We start from the raw sequence: 20,869 nt of genomic DNA, 5'->3' as shown, positions 1-20,869 counted from the left end.
ATCCCATGCACCGCTACAGACTAGGGACCGAATGGCTCGGCAGCAGTTTGGCAGAAAAGGACCCAGGGGTTACAGTGGATGAGAAGCTGGATAGGAGTCAACCGTGTGCCCTTGTTGCCAAGAAGGCCAATGGCATTTTGGGATATATATGTAGGGGCATTGCCAGCAGATCGAGGGACGTGATCGTTCCCCTCTATTCGACATTGGTGAGGCCTCATCTGGAGTACTGTGTCCAGTTTTGGGCCCCACACTACAAGAAGGATGTGGAAAAATTGGAAAGAGTCCAGCGGAGGGCAACAAAAATGATTAGGGGACTGGAACACATGACTTATGAGGAGAGGCTGAGGGAACTGGGATTGTTTAGTCTGCGGAAGAGAAGAATGAGGGGGGATTTGATAGCTGCTTTCAACTACCTGAAAGGGGGTTCCAAAGAGGATGGCTCTAGACTGTTCTCAGTGGTAGCAGATGACAGAACAAGGAATAATGGTCTCAAGTTGCAGTGGGGGAGATTTAGGTTGGATATTAGGAAAAACTTTTTCACTAGGGGGGTGGTGAAACATTGGAATGCGTTACCTAGGGAGGTGGTGGAATCTCCTTCCTTGGAAGTTTTTAAGGTCAGGCTTGACAAAGCCCTGGCTGGGATGATTTAGTCGGGGATCGGTCCTGCTTTGAGCAGGGGGTTGGACTAGATGACCTCCTGAGGTCCCATCCAACCCTGATATTCTATGATTCTATGGGAAGCTGATCCTCTGTGCTCGCCAGAGAATATGGGGGTCACGCCATGCCAACCACGTGATGTCAAGCTTCAGGGGAAATGTGGGGAACAGACCACCCTGAACTGCAGCAATTCTCGGTGCTCCTGAATTACTGCTTCCAGGGGCACTGTCTCCTGGGTTACCAGCCCAAGAATAAGAGGGTCCCATCTACAGTTTCCACAACATCCAGCATGGACTTCTGCCAGATGGCAATTTGCAGAGCTCGGGCAGTCTTGGAATTTATGAAATTGTCAATGGCTCTGGAGTCAATGAGTGCCCACTGCAAGGGCAGTTGTTGAGTTTTGCCATGGAGGCACAGCTGAATTAGAAACCAGTGGACCCCCACGGGTCCCCATCAAAACTTGGGGGGTCAGCCCTGGGCGTAGCTGTGTGGTTGTGCCCAGCCAGGTCCTCCTACGAGGCCTGAGCTTGATTGTTTCCTGATCCCTCCTGGCCTGGATCTGTGATGGGCATGAAGCAAACATGTCCTGGCTCCGTGCAGCAGCAGTGCAGGCTATTGCACCAATGTCACTCCTTCTCCTTCGTGGTCAACTGTCAGTGGGCTGAGTCACCTGCATGGGTGGGTGGGTTGAGCTCACGGGGGCTAGCACAGGGCGTGGGGGCATGTTCTACCCCTCTTTTCCTCCCTCAGCGCACATATCTGGTTGTCAATGAGGATGGCCAGATCAATGGAGGTGTCCAGGTCCACAGGGGCTTCTGCCCACGCTAACTCACTCTTTGCTTAATCCCCACTGGAACTGGTACAACTGGGCCACCTTGTGCCACCTGGTGTTGGCCACAAGCCATGAAGTGTGCCGTGGACGAGGGGGGCTGGCCCCTGTTGCTGCCGCAGCTTCCTTGGGGAGGCTTTGGCCGATTGCATGCTGAGAGGGTCATCAGCAATTGTGGAAAAGGCTCAGAGGAGGGTGCTCCAGTCCATCAGTGCCCGACTAGTCTGCTTGAGCAGGGGAGAGGCCCAATCCAGTGCCTCACCAGTCAGTAAACTAGTTACCAGCCCCACCTTGGCCTGCTTTGTGGAGTCAGTCCGGGAGCAGAGCAGAAACAATAGACAGCACTAATTAAGCAAACCCCCGAATTTTTGGCAGTCTCCATCGATTGCTGCAGTAGAGGCATCACGGGGCCTGGCTCAAGTGGTGGGGCCATCACCTGTGCCTACCCATGGAGGGCCTGGTTTTCTGCACAACATTGTGCTGTCTCTGGCCATGGAGCCGAAACCTCAGCTTCTGTGTTGGTGATCTGTGCCCAGGGATCTGGTGCTTCTGGGGGCTGGCTGGGCAATGGACTGCCCGCTCCCTCCATGTCCCCATTGGGGCACAGGCTGTGCAGGGTCAGAGTCATCTGTGCAAACTGCCAGGGACCGGGATGTGCGCAGACAGGTCCAGGGGTCAGAGTTGGAGGAGGTCGAGGTTGAGTTGATATCTCAGGTCCGGAGCCAGGGGTCAAGAGCCAGGAACCGGAGGCAGGGTGAGGAAGGAGGAATGAGGCAAGGAGAACAGCAACCCAGAGTGAGGCAGGATCTATCTCAGCAGCAGGTCACGATCTGCCTTGATGCACTGTCACTTCCTGGTACTCCCTCCAGGCTTACCTGGTGGGTCTGGGCCAATCAGCAGCCATGGGAGAGGCTGACAGTCATCTACCATGGGCGGCACTTCCCATAGTGACTGGTCTCCCAGGATGTCTGGTGCATTATTAATGGCTATGCCAAGGCTGCCTGGTGGTGGGGTATCATAGAATATCAGGGTTGGAAGGGACCCCAGAAGGTCATCTAGTCCAACCCCCTGCTCGAAGCAGGACCAATTCCCAGTTAAATCATCCCAGCCAGGGCTTTGTCAAGCCTGACCTTAAAAACCTCTATGGAAGGAGATTCTACCACCTCCCTAGGTAACGCATTCCAGTGTTTCACCACCCTCTTAGTGAAAAAGTTTTTCCTAATATCCAATCTAAACCTCCCCCATTGCAACTTGAGACCATTACTCCTCGTTCTGTCATCTGCTACCATTGAGAACAGTCTAGAGCCATCTTCTTTGGACCCCCCTTTCAGGTAGTTGAAAGCAGCTATCAAATCCCCCCTCATTCTTCTCTTCTGCAGACTAAACAATCCCAGCTCCCTCAGCCTCTCCTCATAAGTCATGTGCTCTAGACCCCTAATCATTTTTGTTGCCCTTCGCTGGACTCTCTCCAATTTATCCACATCCTTCTTGTAGTGTGGGGCCCAAAACTGGACACAGTACTCCAGATGAGGCCTCACCAGTGTCGAATAGAGGGGAACGATCACGTCCCTCGATCTGCTCGCTATGCCCCTACTTATACATCCCAAAATGCCATTGGCCTTCTTGGCAACAAGGGCACACTGCTGACTCATATCCAGCTTCTCGTCCACTGTCACCCATAGGTCCTTTTCCGCAGAACTGCTGCCTAGCCATTCGGTCCTTAGTCTGTAGCGGTGCATTGGATTCTTCCATCCTAAGTGTAGGACCCTGCACTTATCCTTATTGAACCTCATCAGATTTCTTTTGGCCCAAACCTCCAATTTGTCTAGGTCCTTCTGTATCCTATCCCTCCCCTCCAGCGTATCTACCACTCCTCCCAGTTTAGTATCATCCGCAAATTTGCTGAGAGTGCAATCCACACCATCCTCCAGATCATTTATGAAGATATTGAACAAAACCGGCCCCAGGACCGACCCCTGGGGCACTGCACTTGACACCGGCTGCCAACTAGACATGGAGCCATTGATCACTACCCGTTGAGCCCGACAATCTAGCCAGCTTTCTACCCACCTTATAGTGCATTCATCCAGCCCATACTTCCTTAACTTGCTGACAAGAATACTGTGGGAGACCGTGTCAAAAGCTTTGCTAAAGTCAAGAAACAATACATCCACTGCTTTCCCTTCATCCACAGAACCAGTAATCTCATCATAAAAGGCGATTAGATTAGTCAGGCATGACCTTCCCTTGGTGAATCCATGCTGACTGTTCCTGATCACTTTCTTCTCATGTAAGTGCTTCAGGATTGATTCTTTGAGGACCTGCTCCATGATTTTTCCAGGGACTGAGGTGAGGCTGACTGGCCTGTAGGTCCCAGGATCCTCCTTCTTCCCTTTTTTAAAGATTGGCACTACATTAGCCTTTTTCCAGTCATCCGGGACTTCCCCCGTTCGCCACGAGTTTTCAAAGATAATGGCCAAGGGCTCTGCAATCACAGCCGCCAATTCCTTCAGCACTCTCGGATGCAACTCGTCCGGCCCCATGGACTTGTGCACGTCCAGCTTTTCTAAACAGTCCCTAACCACCTCTATCTCCACAGAGGGCTGGCCATCTCTTCCCCATTTTGTGATGCCCAGCGCAGCAGTCTGGGAGCTGACCTTGTTAGTGAAAACAGAGGCAAAAAAAGCATTGAGTACATTAGCTTTTTCCACATCCTCTGTCACTAGGTTGCCTCCCTCATTCAGTAAGGGGCCCACACTTTCCTTGGCTTTCTTCTTGTTGCCAACATACCTGAAGAAACCCTTCTTGTTACTCTTGACATCTCTTGCTAGCTGCAGCTCCAGGTGCGATTTGGCCCTCCTGATATCTTTCCTACATGCCCGAGCAATATTTTTATACTCTTCCCTGGTCATATGTCCAACCTTCCACTTCTTGTAAGCTTCTTTTTTATGTTTAAGATCCGCTAGGATTTCACCATTAAGCCAAGCTGGTCGCCTGCCATATTTACTCTTCTTTCGACTCATCGGGATGGTTTGTCCCTGTAACCTCAACAGGGATTCCTTGAAATACAGCCAGCTCTCCTGGACTCCCTTCCCCTTCATGTTAGTCCCCCAGGGGATCCTGGCCATCCGTTCCCTGAGGGAGTCGAAGTCTGCTTTCCTGAAGTCCAGGGTCCGTATCCTGCTGCTTACCTTTCTTCCCTGCGTCAGGATCCTGAACTCAACCAACTCATGGTCACTGCCTCCCAGATTCCCATCCACTTTTGCTTCCCCCACTAATTCTACCCGGTTTGTGAGCAGCAGGTCAAGAAAAGCGCCCCCCCTAGTTGGCTCCCCTAGCACTTGTAGAGTCACTGCACACCTGAAGTGCTGCAGATGTGTGTTCAAATCCTGTGAAACCTCACAGGTACACACATTATCAAGTTATTCAAAATTTCCATCAGTAATAGTGTTCTCCCGTTGTCCTATCGTTAGCAGATCTTGGAACGCCAGTGCAAATTAATATCTGATGATTCACTGGGGCTGAAATGGTTCTTTAGATTCTACCCTGAATATAAGGGAGATGGGAACAGCACTCTGGCACTGGGAGCTGAGGTCTGGGGCAAACAGCCATTGAAGGAAGTGAGACAGAATGTATTCCTGTGTTCACACTTTATTGTAATAATCTTTGTACAAAGTACACCTTGCAAGGTATAATTTGAAAACTCATAATTTGCAGATCAGTATCGTCCTGGTAAAATGTGTCTGGCAGCACTGTATCTGAAGTTTAAGATTCCCCTGTATGGTGTTATTACCACATGTTCTAAACTGAGGCTGGCAAACACATCTGTCCTAGGCAAAGGAGTGTGTGCTCTGCTTCAGTTGCATATAAGCAGTACACAGAGCCGTCAAGCAGCAATGGAAACAAAGGAAGCTCCAAGAGGTGAGAAAAAAGCAGCGGGGAACATCCTTCCACACAGAGTCTTGGTCTCCTAGTTCTCAGCTGGGAATGTTTTTCAAGAGAGGGACTGAAACTATAAAATGGAGGGAAAAACATCCAAGGCACCCCTCTCACTCCCCCTGCCCATCACATTTACTGCACCTGAAGTGACAAAGGAAGCAGTCGTTGGACTCGGGGGTGGGATCCTGACCTAAGAAGTTTGTCCAGTCAGACAGCAGAAACATGGGATGAGAAAACTTTGCTTTGAATTTAGTAGAGTTTGTTAAGTTAGGCACCAGTAGCATTTTGTCTTTATTTTTCTTGTAACCATTTCTGACTTTTATGCCTCATTACCCGTACTCTTACAATCTCTCTCTTTGTGGTTAATAAACTTGTTTTATTGTTTTATCTAATACAGTGTGTTTAAATTGGAGTGTCTGGGAAACTCCATCTGGGGTGGCAAGTTGTGTGCATATTATTCCTTTAGGAGAAATGACAGACCTAATATGGCTTGTACTGTACAGGAGACAGCTGGGAAGGACAGGATATACCTTTCTGGGGGGAAATTTAAGACTGGGAGTGTGTTGCGGTCACCTTGCAGTATAACCCAGGCTGGTGAGAACCAGAGTGTAACCCAGTCACACACAGACTTTCATGTGGCAGGCTGTTTGTGAGTGGCCCAGGTGGGAGCCATTTCAGCAAAGCATTGTAAGGCACCCCAGGCTGCAGGGCAGGGGTGACACATCTCCTCACTGATCTGGATTGTGCGCTGGTATGTCACAGGAAGGGACAGTAGGAGATTACAAGCCTGGGGAGGAGGTAGAGTAACCCTGTAGGGGTGACTTTCTGACTGCACAGCATGTGTAGCATTTGTTCTAAAGGTGTGGATTTGGCTGGCTTGTCCCATGGAGCTAGTACTAATCGCTTCCTATGACAATGACAAATATCACAGTCGGGTCTCTGCATTCGCACAGGGTTGTTATGCAATCACTGCTGCCCTAAGTCAACGCCTCTAGCGAAGGGAAAAGGCCAAAGCTTCCGACTGTGCCCATTAGTGGGCACAGAAGGAGGTTGGGCCACCCAAGTGATGAGGGCACAGACCGAGTCCCCAGGTTGTTATAGCCACCCGTCTGTCAACAGCCACGGGAGCCTCTGAGCTCTCTGGTACCTGGGACACTGGGCTGACAGAATTTAGGGAACCTCTGGAGACAGGGGCTAATCTTGAACTCCATTACCTCCACATGAGGCTAGACAGAGCTTGACAAACCTCACTGGGATTCTGCATAAGCCATCACCCTTAGCGGGTCTAGTAACATCTGCTTGCTTGATGTTACTTTCTGTCTGTCCGAGCGAGTGGCACTCAGGCAGACACTGGCTTGGTGTGCTGCAGGACACTGGTGGCACCGCAGGTGAGCGGAACCCCGGCTACTCACATTGACGATGGCTTCCTTCGTCTGAGCCATGTCCGATATCACCCCGTCCGTGATGATCAGGAGCACGAAGTACTGGGAGCCGTCCTGTTCAGTGGTGGCGTACCTGGACGGGAAGATGTCCATGTGAGAGTAGGCTTCTGGGGGGTGGGTACCGGGGATTAGGGACTCTGAGCTCTAACCTTGCTGCCCTGGGCCATGTTCATCCCTGGGGTAACTCCAGTGACCCCATGGGGAATTTGTCCCCAGGTCTGTGGTACAGAGCAGCTTCTCCAATTTCCCAGTTTGGGAGATTTCTGTGGCAAGATTAGCGCTCCCCAAGGGGAGTCCCCCTCCTCCTCTCCCTGCCCCCAAATGTAACCTCCGTTTCTGCTGTTGCCCAGGGGCCATGTGAGCTCCCAAGAGAGCTGGGCTGTGACACCACTTACCCAAGCCAGGATTCTCCTGGGAGTAAAGGGCTGTGGCACATCCCTGCTAGTCCAGCTGCAGGGTGTTAAACATGGGCCTTGACCCAGGCCAGGGAGTGACATAAATACACACCATGCTCCCGGAACCCAGGGCTTGAGACATACACATGGATTGGACACAGCCCTGGAGGATCCACTGCCCTGGCTAGCTCCTTCCCGGCTCTGGCTGTGATCAAACAGCTCTTGACTCTTTTGCTGCTCCCAGTTGGCCATTCTATGCAGGCACTGCCACAGCTCTCTAGTGGGTACCACCAGCCCACTTCTGACCCAGGGAGAGGTGACCGAGCAAGCCTGGCTGTGGGATACTGCCACCGAGTCAATGCACTAGCTGGATGTACCTGGCCACATGGTTGACTACCGGGGCAAAGTTAGTTGGGCCATACAGCTGGACAGTCTTGAGGCTCTTGTGATAGGCTTCTAAAATGCCCTCAATCCCGCTGCAGTAGGGGTTGTCGGTGTTGCCGTTCTGAGAGAGAGGGAGGAAGGGCAGTGAGGGGGGGTTCCCAAACAGGGGAGTCATTCCCCATCCCCCCACTTTTATTTCCCAGAGCCCGGCTTGAAGCGCTGGCCAGAGGAATGTGAGGAATTCCCCACAGTGCTGGGAGGAATCACCTGAAGGGGTTACCCTATGGCCTCAGAGGAACAGTGATGATAACACTTAGCACTTGTGCAGTGGTTTCCATCCTAGGATCTCAAATTGCTTTAAAAGCACCATCATCCCCATGTTCCTGGTGGGGAAACTGAGGCACAGAGAGGGGACATGGCTTAACCAAGGACAAACAGAGTACACCCATGAGGTGGGACTAGAACCCAGGAGACCCAGCTCTGGCACTGAAATGGCTTCCATTGCTGAGGCTCAGTCCCTAGCTGGCATCTCCAGAGAGTGGGGCTCAGAGAGTCACCAGAGTTACCTCCCCCATGCTGTAAGGAGGGAAGCTCTCTCCTGGGGGTGGGGGCGGGGAGACAGCAGCTATGTCCCTTCTCCAGCGGGGACTGGGAAGAGGCTCACTAAGAAAAACCAGGTTTCCCTGCTCAAATTTTTATTCCCTCCCCATGGGAAATCCATTGTCCTGTCCTCAGAGCAGCTATGCTCCTACCCCTGGTGATCATGGCCGTTTGGCCGGCTAAGGCCAAGCCACAGAGGCCTCGTGGAAGCCCAGAGCAGCATGGCTCAGAGCCCGGGGTCGACACACTCGGCTTGTGCGCCAACTGTGTGTAGACGATTGGACTGGGGCTGGCGCTCGGGCTCTGAAGCCTACGGTGGGGGGTGGGCGTCGGAGCCCAAGCATCTACCCAGATGTTTTGAGAGCCGCAGCACAAGCCCGAGGCTGCTGAGCCCAGCTCTGGGCCTCGCCGCGGCGGCTGTGCAGAGGGACCCACTGAGGCTCCGCTAGGGCCGACCAAGCACTCGGAGACCCGTCAGGCTGTGCCACAGTCACGGGCCCTGATCAGCGTTGGCTGCTCTGCGGAGGCACCTCCGGCAAGTCTGCTCAGGGATCACACGGACTGGCTGGTCTAACCAGTGGGTCAGACTAGTGGGGAGGTGGTGCCATCCACGCCCTGACCCCCACTAAGGGCCTGATCCCGTCAGGCGCTGAGCATCATCCACACCCACCGCAGCCGGCAGGAGCTGAGGGTGCTCAGTGCCTCACGGGGCTGCTCTTTCAGGCTCTGGCCAGACCGCTGGCCGGACAGGAGCGAGGCCCGTCACTTCCGCCCGGGCACAGCATGGCTGCAGAGGCTGGAAAAGAGGCTGTCTACGCGCTGGTGACCACGGCAGGGTTACGCGGCTAAGGTGTGTGCATAACCCACACCCGCGGAGCGACGCCGCCATCCTGACCGACACACGGCGCCAGCACACTGTAGCAGGGCAGGGCACTCACCGCCACGGCGCCTCCTGCTGGCACTCTGGGAACTAGCTCATCCAGCTCAGGCGCGCCCTCCTCTGGCCGGTTTCTCACTCGCAGGTACCTGCCCCCTTGTCTCCACCACCTCTGGCCCCATGTCCCTCACGGACCCCAGTGCCGCTGCCCCACGGGTGCTGCCCCACAGCAATGCCCCCACACTCTGGGTCTCCCCTCCCAGGGGAACCCCAATGCCCTATACCAGAGGTGGGCAAACTACGGCCAGCGGGACCCTCCTGCCCAGCCCCTGAGCTCCTGGCCGGGAGGCTCGTCCCCGGCCCCTCCCCCACTGTTCCCCTCCCCCGCCGCCTCAGCGCACCACGCCGCTGGCGACAATGCTCCGGGCTGGGGGGTGGGGGGGGGCTGGGAGCTCCTGGGGTTGCACAGCTGCAGAGCCCAGCCTGACCCGGTGCTCCAGGCAGCGCGGTAAGGGGGCAGGGAGCGGGGGGCGGGGGGTGGATAGAGGGCAGGGAAGTTTGAGGGGTCAGGGCGGTCAGAGGGCAGGAAACAGGAGGGTTGAATGGGGGCAGAGGTCCCGGGGGGGCAGTCAGGAAGGAAAGGGGGGGTTGGATGGGGCACCAGGGGGCAGTCAGGGGACAGGGAGAAGGGTGGTTGGATGGGGCAGGGGTCCCAGGGGGGCAGTCAGGAATGAGAAGAGGGGTTGGATGGGGCAGTGGGGGGCAGTCAGGGGCAGGGGTTCCAGGGGTGGTCAGGGAGGGGTGGATGGGGCAGGAGTCCCAGGGGGCCATCAGGGGACAGGGAACGGGGGGGATTGGATGGGGTAGGAGTCCCAGGCGGGGCCATCAGGGGGCAAGAAGCAGGGGGGATCAGATAGGGGTCAGGGGCCAGGCTATGGCTGTTTGGGGCGGCACACAGCCTCCCCTAACCAGCCCTCCATACAATTTTGGAAACCCGATGTGGCCCTCAGGCCAAAAAGTTTGCCCACCCCTGCCCTGTACCCACCTTGTCTCAGTGGCTACTGCCAGTCGTCATCTAGCCCCTTCTCTCAGGGGCAGGCTGCCGTCTGAAATGGCCACTCATCACTGGCAAGGGGGTTGGACCTGCTGCTTTTCTTGGCCTGGCTGCCTCCCGGCAGCCCTAGTATGTCCTCAGGCCTTTGCTGCAAGGCCTCAGCCTGGGAGGTCGCCGGGCCAGAGCTCCCCAGCTCAGCCTGCCCTTCCCCAGCCCTTCCCCAGCCCTTCCCTGCTCTGCTCTGCTCTGCTCTGCTCTGCTCTGCTCTGCTCTGCTCTGCTCTGCTCTGCTCTGCTCTGCTCTGCTCTGCTCTGCTCTGCTCTGCTCTGTCCAAGGGACCCCATCTCTCCCAAGCAGCTCCATCCTTCTGACTTCTGTCTCCCCAGGCGCCCTTCTTATACCCTGATTGGCTGCCTCAAGCCCGCTTGTGATTGGCTCCCCGGGGCAGCCCTTTCCCAGGGCTGTTTTCAACCCAAGCGGGGTGACCGCCCTGCTGCAATAGCCACCGCCTCTGGCGGAGGTGGAGTTATGAACCCAAGAGGAGAGCTCTCTCCCGTCGGCGTGGCACGCCTTCACCAGCAGCTCGAGAGCAGCTCAGCTGTGCTGATGCCAGCTGGTAGTGTAGACCTGCCCTAAGTGGAAGAGCGATTCGAAGGGGATGGCAGTACCAGGGGGAACTCGTGGGACACGTGCCCGTCAGGAGGGATTTTGGCTCCGAACCCAAGTGCGGGGAACATCTTGTCACTGTCGTAGTCCTGGATGATCTCGCCCACCGCCTTCAGTGCCATGGCGTAGGCGTTGAGCTGGTACGGGTTCATGTAGTGCAGGGAGGTGGATTGCGAGGGGTTGCCTGACGGAGAGAGAGAAGGGTCACACAGACCAGCAGGCAGCAGCACATGGGCAAAGCAGTGGGGGTTTGGTGGGGGCATGTGCATTTGTCAGGTCAGCTGAGGGACTGAGGTCTTTACTCAGGGCCCGATTCTCACACACACCAAGGGAAGTCAAGAGTAATTCCTCTGTCACTGTAGGGGGGAAACTGACATAAGAGAGCGATTGTCAGCTGTGTGGGGCAGGGACTGTGCTTTTGTTCTGTTTGTACAGCACCTTGCACCATGGGATCCTGGGCCAGAATCGCGGCTACTAGTCACTATGGCAATATAAATAATCAATAATACCAGTGAGGTGAGTCCAACCCTCATTGATGTCCATGGGCATTGGCCTGGGTGGCTTGAGAAAACATGGTGACCCAAGGGCCAGGATCCAGCTCTCACCTCCACCCGTGTAAATGAGGAGTAACTCTGCGGAGGCCAGTGGAGTGATGCTGGTATCAAACTGCTCTAAATCAGAACAGAACCAGGCCCCAGGTGTTTGGGCAGGACACTTGTTCGTTAATAGTATAAAACCCCATCCCTGTAAGGGTACCTAATACCTATCGACAGATTTAACAAGTGCTCAACAGTCATCAAATAACTATTGATTTCACAGGCCTTTATGGGGAATGGACGACTGTGCAATAAATACATAACATCTCAGAGGGGTTTAGTGTAATGTATTGTCTGAGCAGCCACCAGCTGTCTGAACAGAGACTGACCATGCTTCAGGGAACATTAGTACGGTTAATCTGGTAGAACTCACCATTGGAAGCTGTGAAGTCAATGGCCACTGTGAAATTGATCTGTGTCCTGAAAAGGGGACAATGACACCATTAGTCAGAAGCTCTGGCAGGCTGGTGCAGATTCTGCAGGCGTTCTGTTCAGACTCCACCCTCGATGGGGCTAATGTTCCCAAACCAGTCGCCAGGCCTCGACACCCTGGCTTGTTTGGAAGAGCTCAGACGGAGATTCAAACTGTGCTGTTCTCACCTGCAGTCTCTTGATGCACAGATGTCACAGGTGGCAATGCACAGCTGAGCAAATCCATGGGAAACTGGCAGCCAAGCGAGCTCCCAATGGCCTTTGTTAACATCTCCCCAGTGCAGCAGGTGGGGAGAGCTTCGAGGGGATCTAAGCAGGGAGAGTGGAGTCATCGAGCCAGTGGCCAGGCTCTCCCACCTGGGCACTGCACCCGCACATCGCATTTCACCCCAGCCGAGCCTCAAAGCGACTGGAGACAGCAGCTTTGGTCAGGGAGATAAAGGGGGGCCTGAGTCAATAAGAGACACGTTAATGGCCAGAACTGCTCACAGCTGGGGCTGGGCTGAGAACAACGGAAGCTGAGCTGAGCAATTCTGCCTGTCTGACCAGGAGTGCGGAGCTCCCTCTTGGGTTGTTTTACAGCCCTGCCTTTGACTCTCAAGCTGGGTCCATTTCCTGGTGCCCACCTGTGCTCTCATCCCCTGGCTTGAGCCAGAGAGGCACTGAGCACCCATAGCCCCTGGTATTTCCAGCATTTTGCAGGATCAGGCCCTGTAGAGAGGAGACTGGGAAAGGAGCCCACACTCACTCTGTCAGATCAGCGAGCTGCTCCCACGCACCCAGAAATCATCCCATGACCACAGCAGCAGCCAGGTGAGAACCCAGCTCCGGGGTCTATGAATTCCCCACTCGCCCTGCACAGAAGGGGTAAGTGTGGACTGAGTACATAGGATTGTCTGCAGTGACTGGCACGCCAGCCATGTCCCCATTGGTGGTGGGTGAAATTTCCCCTGGGGGAGGCGAGCTCCTTGTCCTGCCTCTTCCGCCCACAGTCCTACCCCCACTCCACCCCTGCTCTGCACCAGGCCCCACCCCTGATTCGCCACTCACCTCTTCACACACCCCTCCAATCATCTCCTCCCCCGCTCGCCTGCTGCTCGCCCACCTGCTGCTGGCCTCCTCACCCCGCCCCCGCCAGACCCTTCCCCCCCCACCAGACCCCCCCACCTGCTGTGCAGCTGGCTCCCCGCTCGCCTCCTTACCTGCTGCTGCACCCTCCCGTGACACCCTCGCCCCTTTTCACCTTAAAGCACTAATAACATTCCCCAAGGCACCAGGTGTAGCCGAATTGCCAGACAGATTCTCCTCTGCATGGCAGGGAGTTTGGTATACGCCATACAGAGAGACGAAGCACCAGGCTGCCTGCACCATCCTGAAGCCTAATCTGTCCTTTTGGAAAGTGCTTGTCGGTGGCAGCCGGCATTAGGGCAGCAGTTTAATCACCTTCCTTACCCAGAATTCCCTGCCAGGCTTGTTTACTTCAACTGGGTTTGAATAAAACGACTAGATCAAGAAATAAACGCACTGGCTATGGCAGCTCCTCCTTGAGCCAGGCCAGCAGTTACTTCTGGGTACAGAGACTCACTGAGGCGTCATGGTTGGGAAACTGGTTTTAACCCCAATAACAGATTTTCCTCCAATAGAAAAGCCAGCGGAATGTGGCCAAAGGCTCCCTGGGCGTTGGTGAATGCCTGTCAGATGGGTTCATTACCACTGTCATGGCTCTGTAACAGTTCCAGTGATCTCTGCTACTCGGTCTCTGGAAGGCTTTTTCACTGTGTAAAGTTAGTCGGGGATCCCCTCTGCTCACCTCCTCACTCCCCCCGTCTGCCACTGACTCCCCGCTCGCATTCTCACACTCCCCCCGCACCCAGAGACGCGGCCTGCAGCTGTGGGGACCTCCGAGGGGGGGAAGGGGAAGGGGCTGGGGAGAGGAGAGGAGGAAGATTCACCCCAGGCAGCAGCAGCAAGCCGTGGGAGCCTCGGGGAAGGGCCAGAGCAGGGAGGGGAAGAGGCAGGGTGGGGGGCACCACAGCCCATGTGTGGGGCAGCAGAGACGGCTGTGCTAACGCCTATTATATCCGCTGTCCATGCACATCCCCTTCCGCCTCGGCCTGCTACTCAACAGCAACGCTGACTCTGCGGCCGCCGGACCAGGCACATTAGCCATGGCAAGGTTTTAATCAGCTACATTAATTAGGCAACTAAGGAGACTGTACCCCACGAGTCATCAGCAGTGTTTGTGAACGCAGACACCTTCCTCTCACCCCAGCCCCTCTCCAGAGAAGTGGTTTGGTTGAATGGATGAGAGGAGAATGAAAGTATGGGTTTGATTCTCCTCCCAGGGTATAAATCAGGAGTAACCCCACTGGGCCCGATTCCCCTCTTACCCACACTGGTGTAAATCAGAAGTAATCCCACTGGGCCCCATTCCCCTCTTACCCACACTGGTGTAAATCAGAAGTAATCCCACTGGGCCCCATTCCCCTCTTACCCACCCTGGTGTAAATCAGGAGTAATCTTATTAGGCTCGATTCCTCTCTCACTCATCCTGATGTAAATCAGGAGTAATCCCACTAGGCCCAATTCCCCTCTTACCCACTCTGGTGTAAATCAGGAATAACCCCAGTGGGCTCAATTCCTCACTCACTCACCCTGGTGTAAATCAGGAGTAATCCCACTGGGCCCTATTCCCCTCTTACCCACCCTAATCCCACTGGGCCCAGCTCCTCTTTTACTGACTCTGGTGTAAATCAGGAGTGACCCCACTGAAAGCAGTAGTGTTACACCAGTGTGAGAGAAGAATCACTTATGCTCAAATCCCATCAGGATCAGGGAGATGCTATAAACGAAGGTCCAGCTGCCGCTGGTGTGAATCAGCCTCGCTACAGTGAAGTCAGGGGCGTGATGCTGATTTAAACCCACCAAAGATCTGACTCCTAGGGCCGAAATTCGACGTGTCCAACTTGAGACACCTCGGAGGCGTGATCGTTAACGGCAGCTGCTGAGCCCAGGCCCCTCTGAGGAGTGTCAAGCTGAGCTGCCCGAGCACAAGGCTTGTGAGGAGTTACAGAGCCAGGCTGTAGCTGAGCCAGGCCAGACCCCACTTGCCCTGAGTCACTAAACTCACTAGCTCTCACTAGTCACTAGAGTCACTAGCTCTCCCCACCACAGTGCAGAGCTGGGAAAGGAACCCAGGAGTCCTGGCATGCGGATCACTGCTCCACCTGCAGGAGCAGGCTGGTCCCCACCTGTGGAGTGTTTTATTAAACCTCTGACAAATACACAGATCAAATGTATCCCTTGTCACCTCTGGACTATCATCCTGGGATGTGTGTAAAATGGCTTGACCTCCCTGTGCCTCGTGGGGCTGAGGGGCTAGATAGCATTGGCACTGAGTAGGAGTGATGGCTGAAAGGGCAGCCCACGGGCACCTTTCCACCAGGAGCTCTGGCTTCTCCAATCATCTCAGCTGTGCCGTGCTGGCTGTCAGCTCCTGCCACAAACCAGCATCAGCTGCTTTGTGACAAGCCGTGCCCTCAGCTGCCCAGGGAGACGCCTAACAAGGGGCCGATGCTGTCAACGGGCATTAACACCTGACCCGCCAGATGGGAAGAGACAAGGCCAAAGCTCTTGTGAGAGCAGCCCTTAAAAACGCCAAGGGGCAAAAACTAGCAGTGTGTGGGCGAGCAATGACAGTTCTGCAGAACAGGACCTGGGGATTACAGTGGATGAGAAGCTGGATGTGAGTCAGCAGCGTGCCCTTGTTGCCAAGAAGACCAATGGCATATTGGACTGTATTAGTGGGAGCATTGCCAGCAGATCGAGGGAAGTGACTATTCCCCTCTATTCAGCACTGGTGAGGCCAAACCTGGAGTATTGAGTCCAGTTTTGGTCCCCCCCCCGAATACAGAAAGGATGTGGACAAATTGGAGTGTCCAACAGAGGGCAACAAAAATGATTCGGGGGCTGGGGCACATGATTTACGAGGAGAGGCTGAGGGAACTGGGGTTATTTAGTCTGCAGAAGAGAAGAGTGAGGGGAGATTTGATAGCAGCCTTCAACTACCTGAAGGGGGTTTCCAAAGATGATGGAGCTCAGCTGTTCTCAGTGGCAGCAGATGACAGAACAAGGAGCAATGGTCTCAAGTTGCAGTGGGGGAGGTTTAGGTTGGATATTAGGAAACACGATTTCACTAGGAGGGTGGTGAAGCACTGGAATAGGTTACCTAGGGAGGTGGTGGAATCTTCTTCCTTTGAGGTTTTTAAGGTCAGGCTTGACAAAGCCCTGGCTGGGATGATTTAGTTGGGGATTGGTCCTGCTTTGAGTAGGGGGTTGGACTAGATGACCTCCTGAGGTCTCTTCCAACCCTAATCTTCTATGATTCTGTGATCTGTCTGTCTGTGCTAGATGTCCCTTCCATCTGTTTTGCCTTTGCCATCTGTCTCTTGGCTCTCCTTGCTGCTGACTCTGCCTGCCTGTTGCTTTGTGGGTACCCAGGGGAAGACGTCTTGTGCTTAGCTTTGGCACTGAATCATTTGAATTCTGCTGCAGTGAGTGGTGGCCCTTTGTCTGGACAGAGCATGTCAGGAATGCTAGACCTTGCAAAATGCACCTTCAGTTTCCTGATCCCAGTTCTTACCAGAGTGTCCTCCCGACAGCCCCCCTCCCTGAAAATGGAATCATAGAATATTAGGGTTGGAAGAGACCTCAGGAGGTCATCTAGGCTGCTATCAAATCTCCCCTCACTCTTCTCTTCTGCAGACTAAACAATCCCAGTTCCCTCAGCCTCTCCTTGTAAATCATGTGCCCCAGCCCCCTAATCATTTTTGTTGCCCTCCGTGGGACTCTCTCCAATTTGTCCACATCCCTTCTGTAGTGGGGGGACCAAAACTGGACACAGTACTCCAGGTGTGGCCTCACCAGTGCCGAATAGAGGGGAATAATCACTTCCCTTGATCTGCTGGCAATGCCCCTACTAATACAGCCCAATATGCCATGGGCTTTCCTGGCAACAAGGGCACACTGCTGACTTATATATTCTTATCCACTGTAATCCCCAGGTCATTTTCTGCAGAACTGCTGCCTAGCCAGTTGGTCCCCAGTCTGTAGCGGTGCATGGGATTCTTCCTTCCTAAGTGCAGGACTCTGCACTTGTCCTTGTTGAACCTCATCAGATTTCTTTTGGCCCAATCCTCCAATTTGTGTAGGTCACTCTGGACCCTATCCCTACCCTCCAGCGTATCTACCTCTCCTCCCAGTTTAGTGTCATCTGTGAACTTGCTGAGGGTGCAATTCATCCCACTATCCAGATCATTAATAAAGATATTGAACAAAATCGGCCCCAGGACTGACCCCTGGGGCAGTCCGCTTGATATCTGCTACAAACTAGACATGGAGCCATTGATCACTACCTGTTGAGCCCGACAATCTAGCCAGCTTTCTATCCACCTTATAGTCCATTCATCCAATCCATACTTTTTTAACTTGCTGGCAAGAATACTGTGGGAGACCATATCAAAAGCTTTGCTAAAGTCAAGATATATCACATCCACCACTTTCCCTATGCCCACAGAGCCAGTTATCTCATCATAGAAGGCAATCAGGTTGGTCAGGTATGACTTGCCTTTGGTGAATCCATGTTGACTGTTCCTGATCACCTTCCTCTCCTCCAAGTGCTTAAAATGGATTCCTTGAGGACCTGCTCCATGATTTTGCCGGGGACTGAAGTGAGGCTGACCAGTCTGTAGTCGTGACCTGCTGTGACCACACAGCTCCGGTCATTAGCACGGTGGGTTGTGATTTCATTAGTCTCTTTCTCTTGTTGATCAATATACTCTGCATCTTTTCTTAACCTTACTTTGAATGGTCAGTGTGATCCAAAGCCAGTGAACCCAGGGGTTACACTACAATGCACAATCACATATAAATACCATCTCACTCACATAGCTCAAAAGATCAAGGGAAACTGTCTTCTGGACAAACTGGTAGGGGTCCAGCCAAAGTACAAACACTGTGTTGTTCGGGGCTTGCTCTCTGTTACTCAGCTGGAGAACATTATGCCCCAGTTTGGTTCAGCTCTGCCCATACTAGACTAGTAGACACACAACGTAATCATTCCATGAGTCACAGGCTCACTGAAGTCAACAAAACTTCTGTGGTCACCAGTCCTAGCCAATATTCCCGCACCTAACGTCCCATGTCACAATGCAGCCAACAAACTGATCACCAAAGTACAGCAAACACCACATGTGCCACTGTTCCCCGCCACCAACTGTGTAGGGAAATCCTGTCTGGACCATGCCGTGCATTCTCCATCCAGCTGATAACATCATCAACTCACTGGGGTGGACAGAATAGGAGAGAGCCCCTCTGGAACATTATCACAAATGGCTCCCTGGCTTTGGGCTCTAATATGCCTCTGGAGCCAGCTTCACAGGTTCTGGTGTGGTGCGATTCGCTGTGCAGAGACTGACCATGCCTGGGGTACCAGGGCAGCCCACTGTGTGTCTGTGACACTGTGAAGGATGCTGCGCATATGCTGGATGGATGCTGTTTTTGTGTTGATACATAGATATACACACACTGCACAGTTCACTCTGTTCCATGTACGCTCTGAGGTGGGCATTCATGCCTGGCCACTAGATACAACCCCCTGGCTCATGTCAGGCAGGCCTCTATCCCCAGGGGGGAAGCGTGTATCTGTCTCATGATGTCAGCTCTTAAATCTGCTGGGGTTACTGCTTGGTCCCCTTTAAACCAAATCCCGTCTTGCACACGCAGCTCATCCCTGACCTGTTTGGAGGGAGTGACCTCCTGCAGCCCTTGCTTCTTGCGATGTGGTCAGTCCTCTTTTCCTGCCTGCGGCACCTGTCCTGTTCGGTGCTTTGCTGGATTGCCCAGAGCCTCCCTGCAGAGATGGGGAGGTACTCCAGCATGCTGCTAGACTATCTGCTGTCACAGACCCCTCTGTGGCATCTGTGGCAGGTCTTCCCTGCTCAGCATATCTGCCACCGGTAGTGCCCCTCCTACGCAGTCGAGTCACATGCATGGTAGTCACGTGGGTGCACTCAGCAGTGGCTTCTTCGTGATGGTTTGTGCGCAGACTGCACGTCCACCTGGTGTGCAGAGGAGAATGGATGGGATCGGTCCATCCACAGAGCCCAGCCAGGAGCACCTCTTCCGTCTGAGCACATCCCCCTCCTGTGTCTGTCAGGGCTCTGCCGGCCAGTGCTGTGGGCTGCTGACTTTGCATCAGTGCTGCTCCTAGGCCTCCCCTGGGGCTCTAGCTGCTCTGCAGGGCTGCAGCACGTTAGGACTGGCGCCTTGCTTACCATTTTCTTTCCTCGTCCATATGCCCATCTGTGGGTCTCTAACCACTCCGATGCTGCGTTGGCTGCCTCCCGGGCTCACAGGTTTCTGACTGGTGTGTGCAGAGTCTGGAAAGATAGTTGGCCATCCCTGTAAATCGCTGGACTCCCCTTACATCCTTTGGCCTGGGCATTTCCTTAGTTTGTCAAGGTCTGTCTGGAATCCCTCAGAATCCGACATTCCCATTCCCTCACACAGCCGGGCCTACACACCGCCCTACACTCTATTCCTTTGCACAGCTTGTCCTACACCCCCTCACTACACCCACCACTGCTTCTCTTCCTCCCCAAATCTATTCCAGGGAAAAGGTTTCCCCTCGATGGCCTGCAGCAGATTGCACAAGGGAGCCCTGCCCCACCAGTCTTGGACAGCATCCCCATCAGCCCCTCTCTCGGGGATCCCTGTGAGTGTAATGCGATCAGCCATCGCATCTGTACCATTCTGAGCCCCTCTAGTTAGCGCAGAGCCCAGGCAGCCAGCTGTCAAGGACGGAAAAGCAATCCAGTGAGCTCCTCAGTTGGCACAAGGTAAAAGAGATCATGGTTAATGTGACAAAACAGCCCCGGTGCTGGGGAAAGAAGGGAGAAATTCACGGCTGTGACAGACGTCACCGATGTCTGTACAAATGTAACGTTGCCTGTTTCCGATATCGTGCCAGCAGAGCCACGCGAGGGGAATTGTTGTTCTGCCCTGAGAATCACAGGGACGGGGGAAGAGGCAGAGGAGAAAGGAAACCCACTGTGACGAAGTGGGACTGTTCTTAATGTTCTCTCTGAATACTGTGTGTGTGCCTCAGTTTCCCCTAGGCATTTCTTAAGTATCTAGGGGGTGGGATAAGCTGTGCGATTGTTGCAGAGCCTTAGAGGGCAGTGCAAGGCTGTCTAGGCAGAGAATGGCCGACACCCTGTCTCCTGGCAACTGATGGCCTGGCCCTTCCCCCCTGCAAGGTGAGAGCTAAAGGTGTTGGAGAACAAAGGAATCAGGTGACCTCCTGGCCCAGGGAAAGGGACAAAGCCCAGAGGAGGAGGGGGTGGAGGGTGAGTCAGTTGGGGGCTGGCTGGGGACATGGAGTGAAGTGCAGACGGGGTTGTCTGCCTCACTGCCCCCCAAAATGGACCCAGCTGAGGGGTCCTGTTCTCTGCACCTACAAGCTCTGTGTTAGACCATGTTCCTGTCGTCTAATAAACCTCTGTTTTCCTGGCTGGCTGAGAGTCCCGTCTGACTGCGGAGTTGGGGGGCAGGACCCTCTGGCTGCCCCAGGACCCAGCCTGGGCAGACTCGCTGTGGGAAGTGCACGGAGGGGCAGAGGATGCTGAATGCTCTGAGGTCAGACCCAGGAAGGTGGAGCCGGGGGAGCTGTGTGTCCTGCAGACAGGCTGCTCCCAGAGAGGAGACTTCCCCAGAGTCCTGACTGGCTTCGTAGGGAGCAGTTCCAGAGCATCGCCCGGTGACGCCGTGACACCCACTTCATACAAGATCCTTTTCAGCACAGGAGGGTCGGTATCATAATCCTCATCTGTAAAATGGAGCAGCTGAGGAACAGAGAGGGGGCGTGGCTTGCCCAAGCTCATACAGACCTGAAGAGGAGCTCTGTGTGAGCTCCAAAGATGGCCTCTCTCACCAACAG

At 54.2% G+C, this 20,869-nt stretch overlaps 1 protein-coding gene across 1 annotated transcript in view; it reads right to left on the bottom strand.

Moving 5' to 3' along the window:
• Positions 1-20,869, bottom strand: part of CPNE5 (copine 5) — a 194,278-nt gene that overhangs the window by 39,592 nt on the left and 133,817 nt on the right. The window contains exons 15-18 of the mRNA XM_037885250.2: positions 11,813-11,859; positions 10,846-11,027; positions 7,640-7,767; positions 6,838-6,940 (exon numbers count right to left, since the gene is read on the bottom strand). Coding sequence (XP_037741178.1) covers positions 6,838-6,940; positions 7,640-7,767; positions 10,846-11,027; positions 11,813-11,859 — 460 coding nt within the window. The remainder of the gene's footprint in view (positions 1-6,837; positions 6,941-7,639; positions 7,768-10,845; positions 11,028-11,812; positions 11,860-20,869) is intronic.

Source organism: Chelonia mydas, chromosome 21 (genome assembly GCF_015237465.2).
Source record: "Chelonia mydas isolate rCheMyd1 chromosome 21, rCheMyd1.pri.v2, whole genome shotgun sequence".
In the NCBI taxonomy this organism is placed as follows: Eukaryota; Metazoa; Chordata; order Testudines; family Cheloniidae; genus Chelonia; species Chelonia mydas.
Note: the sequence above shows the minus strand (reverse complement) of the source record. Positions and strands in the feature narration are given on the sequence as shown.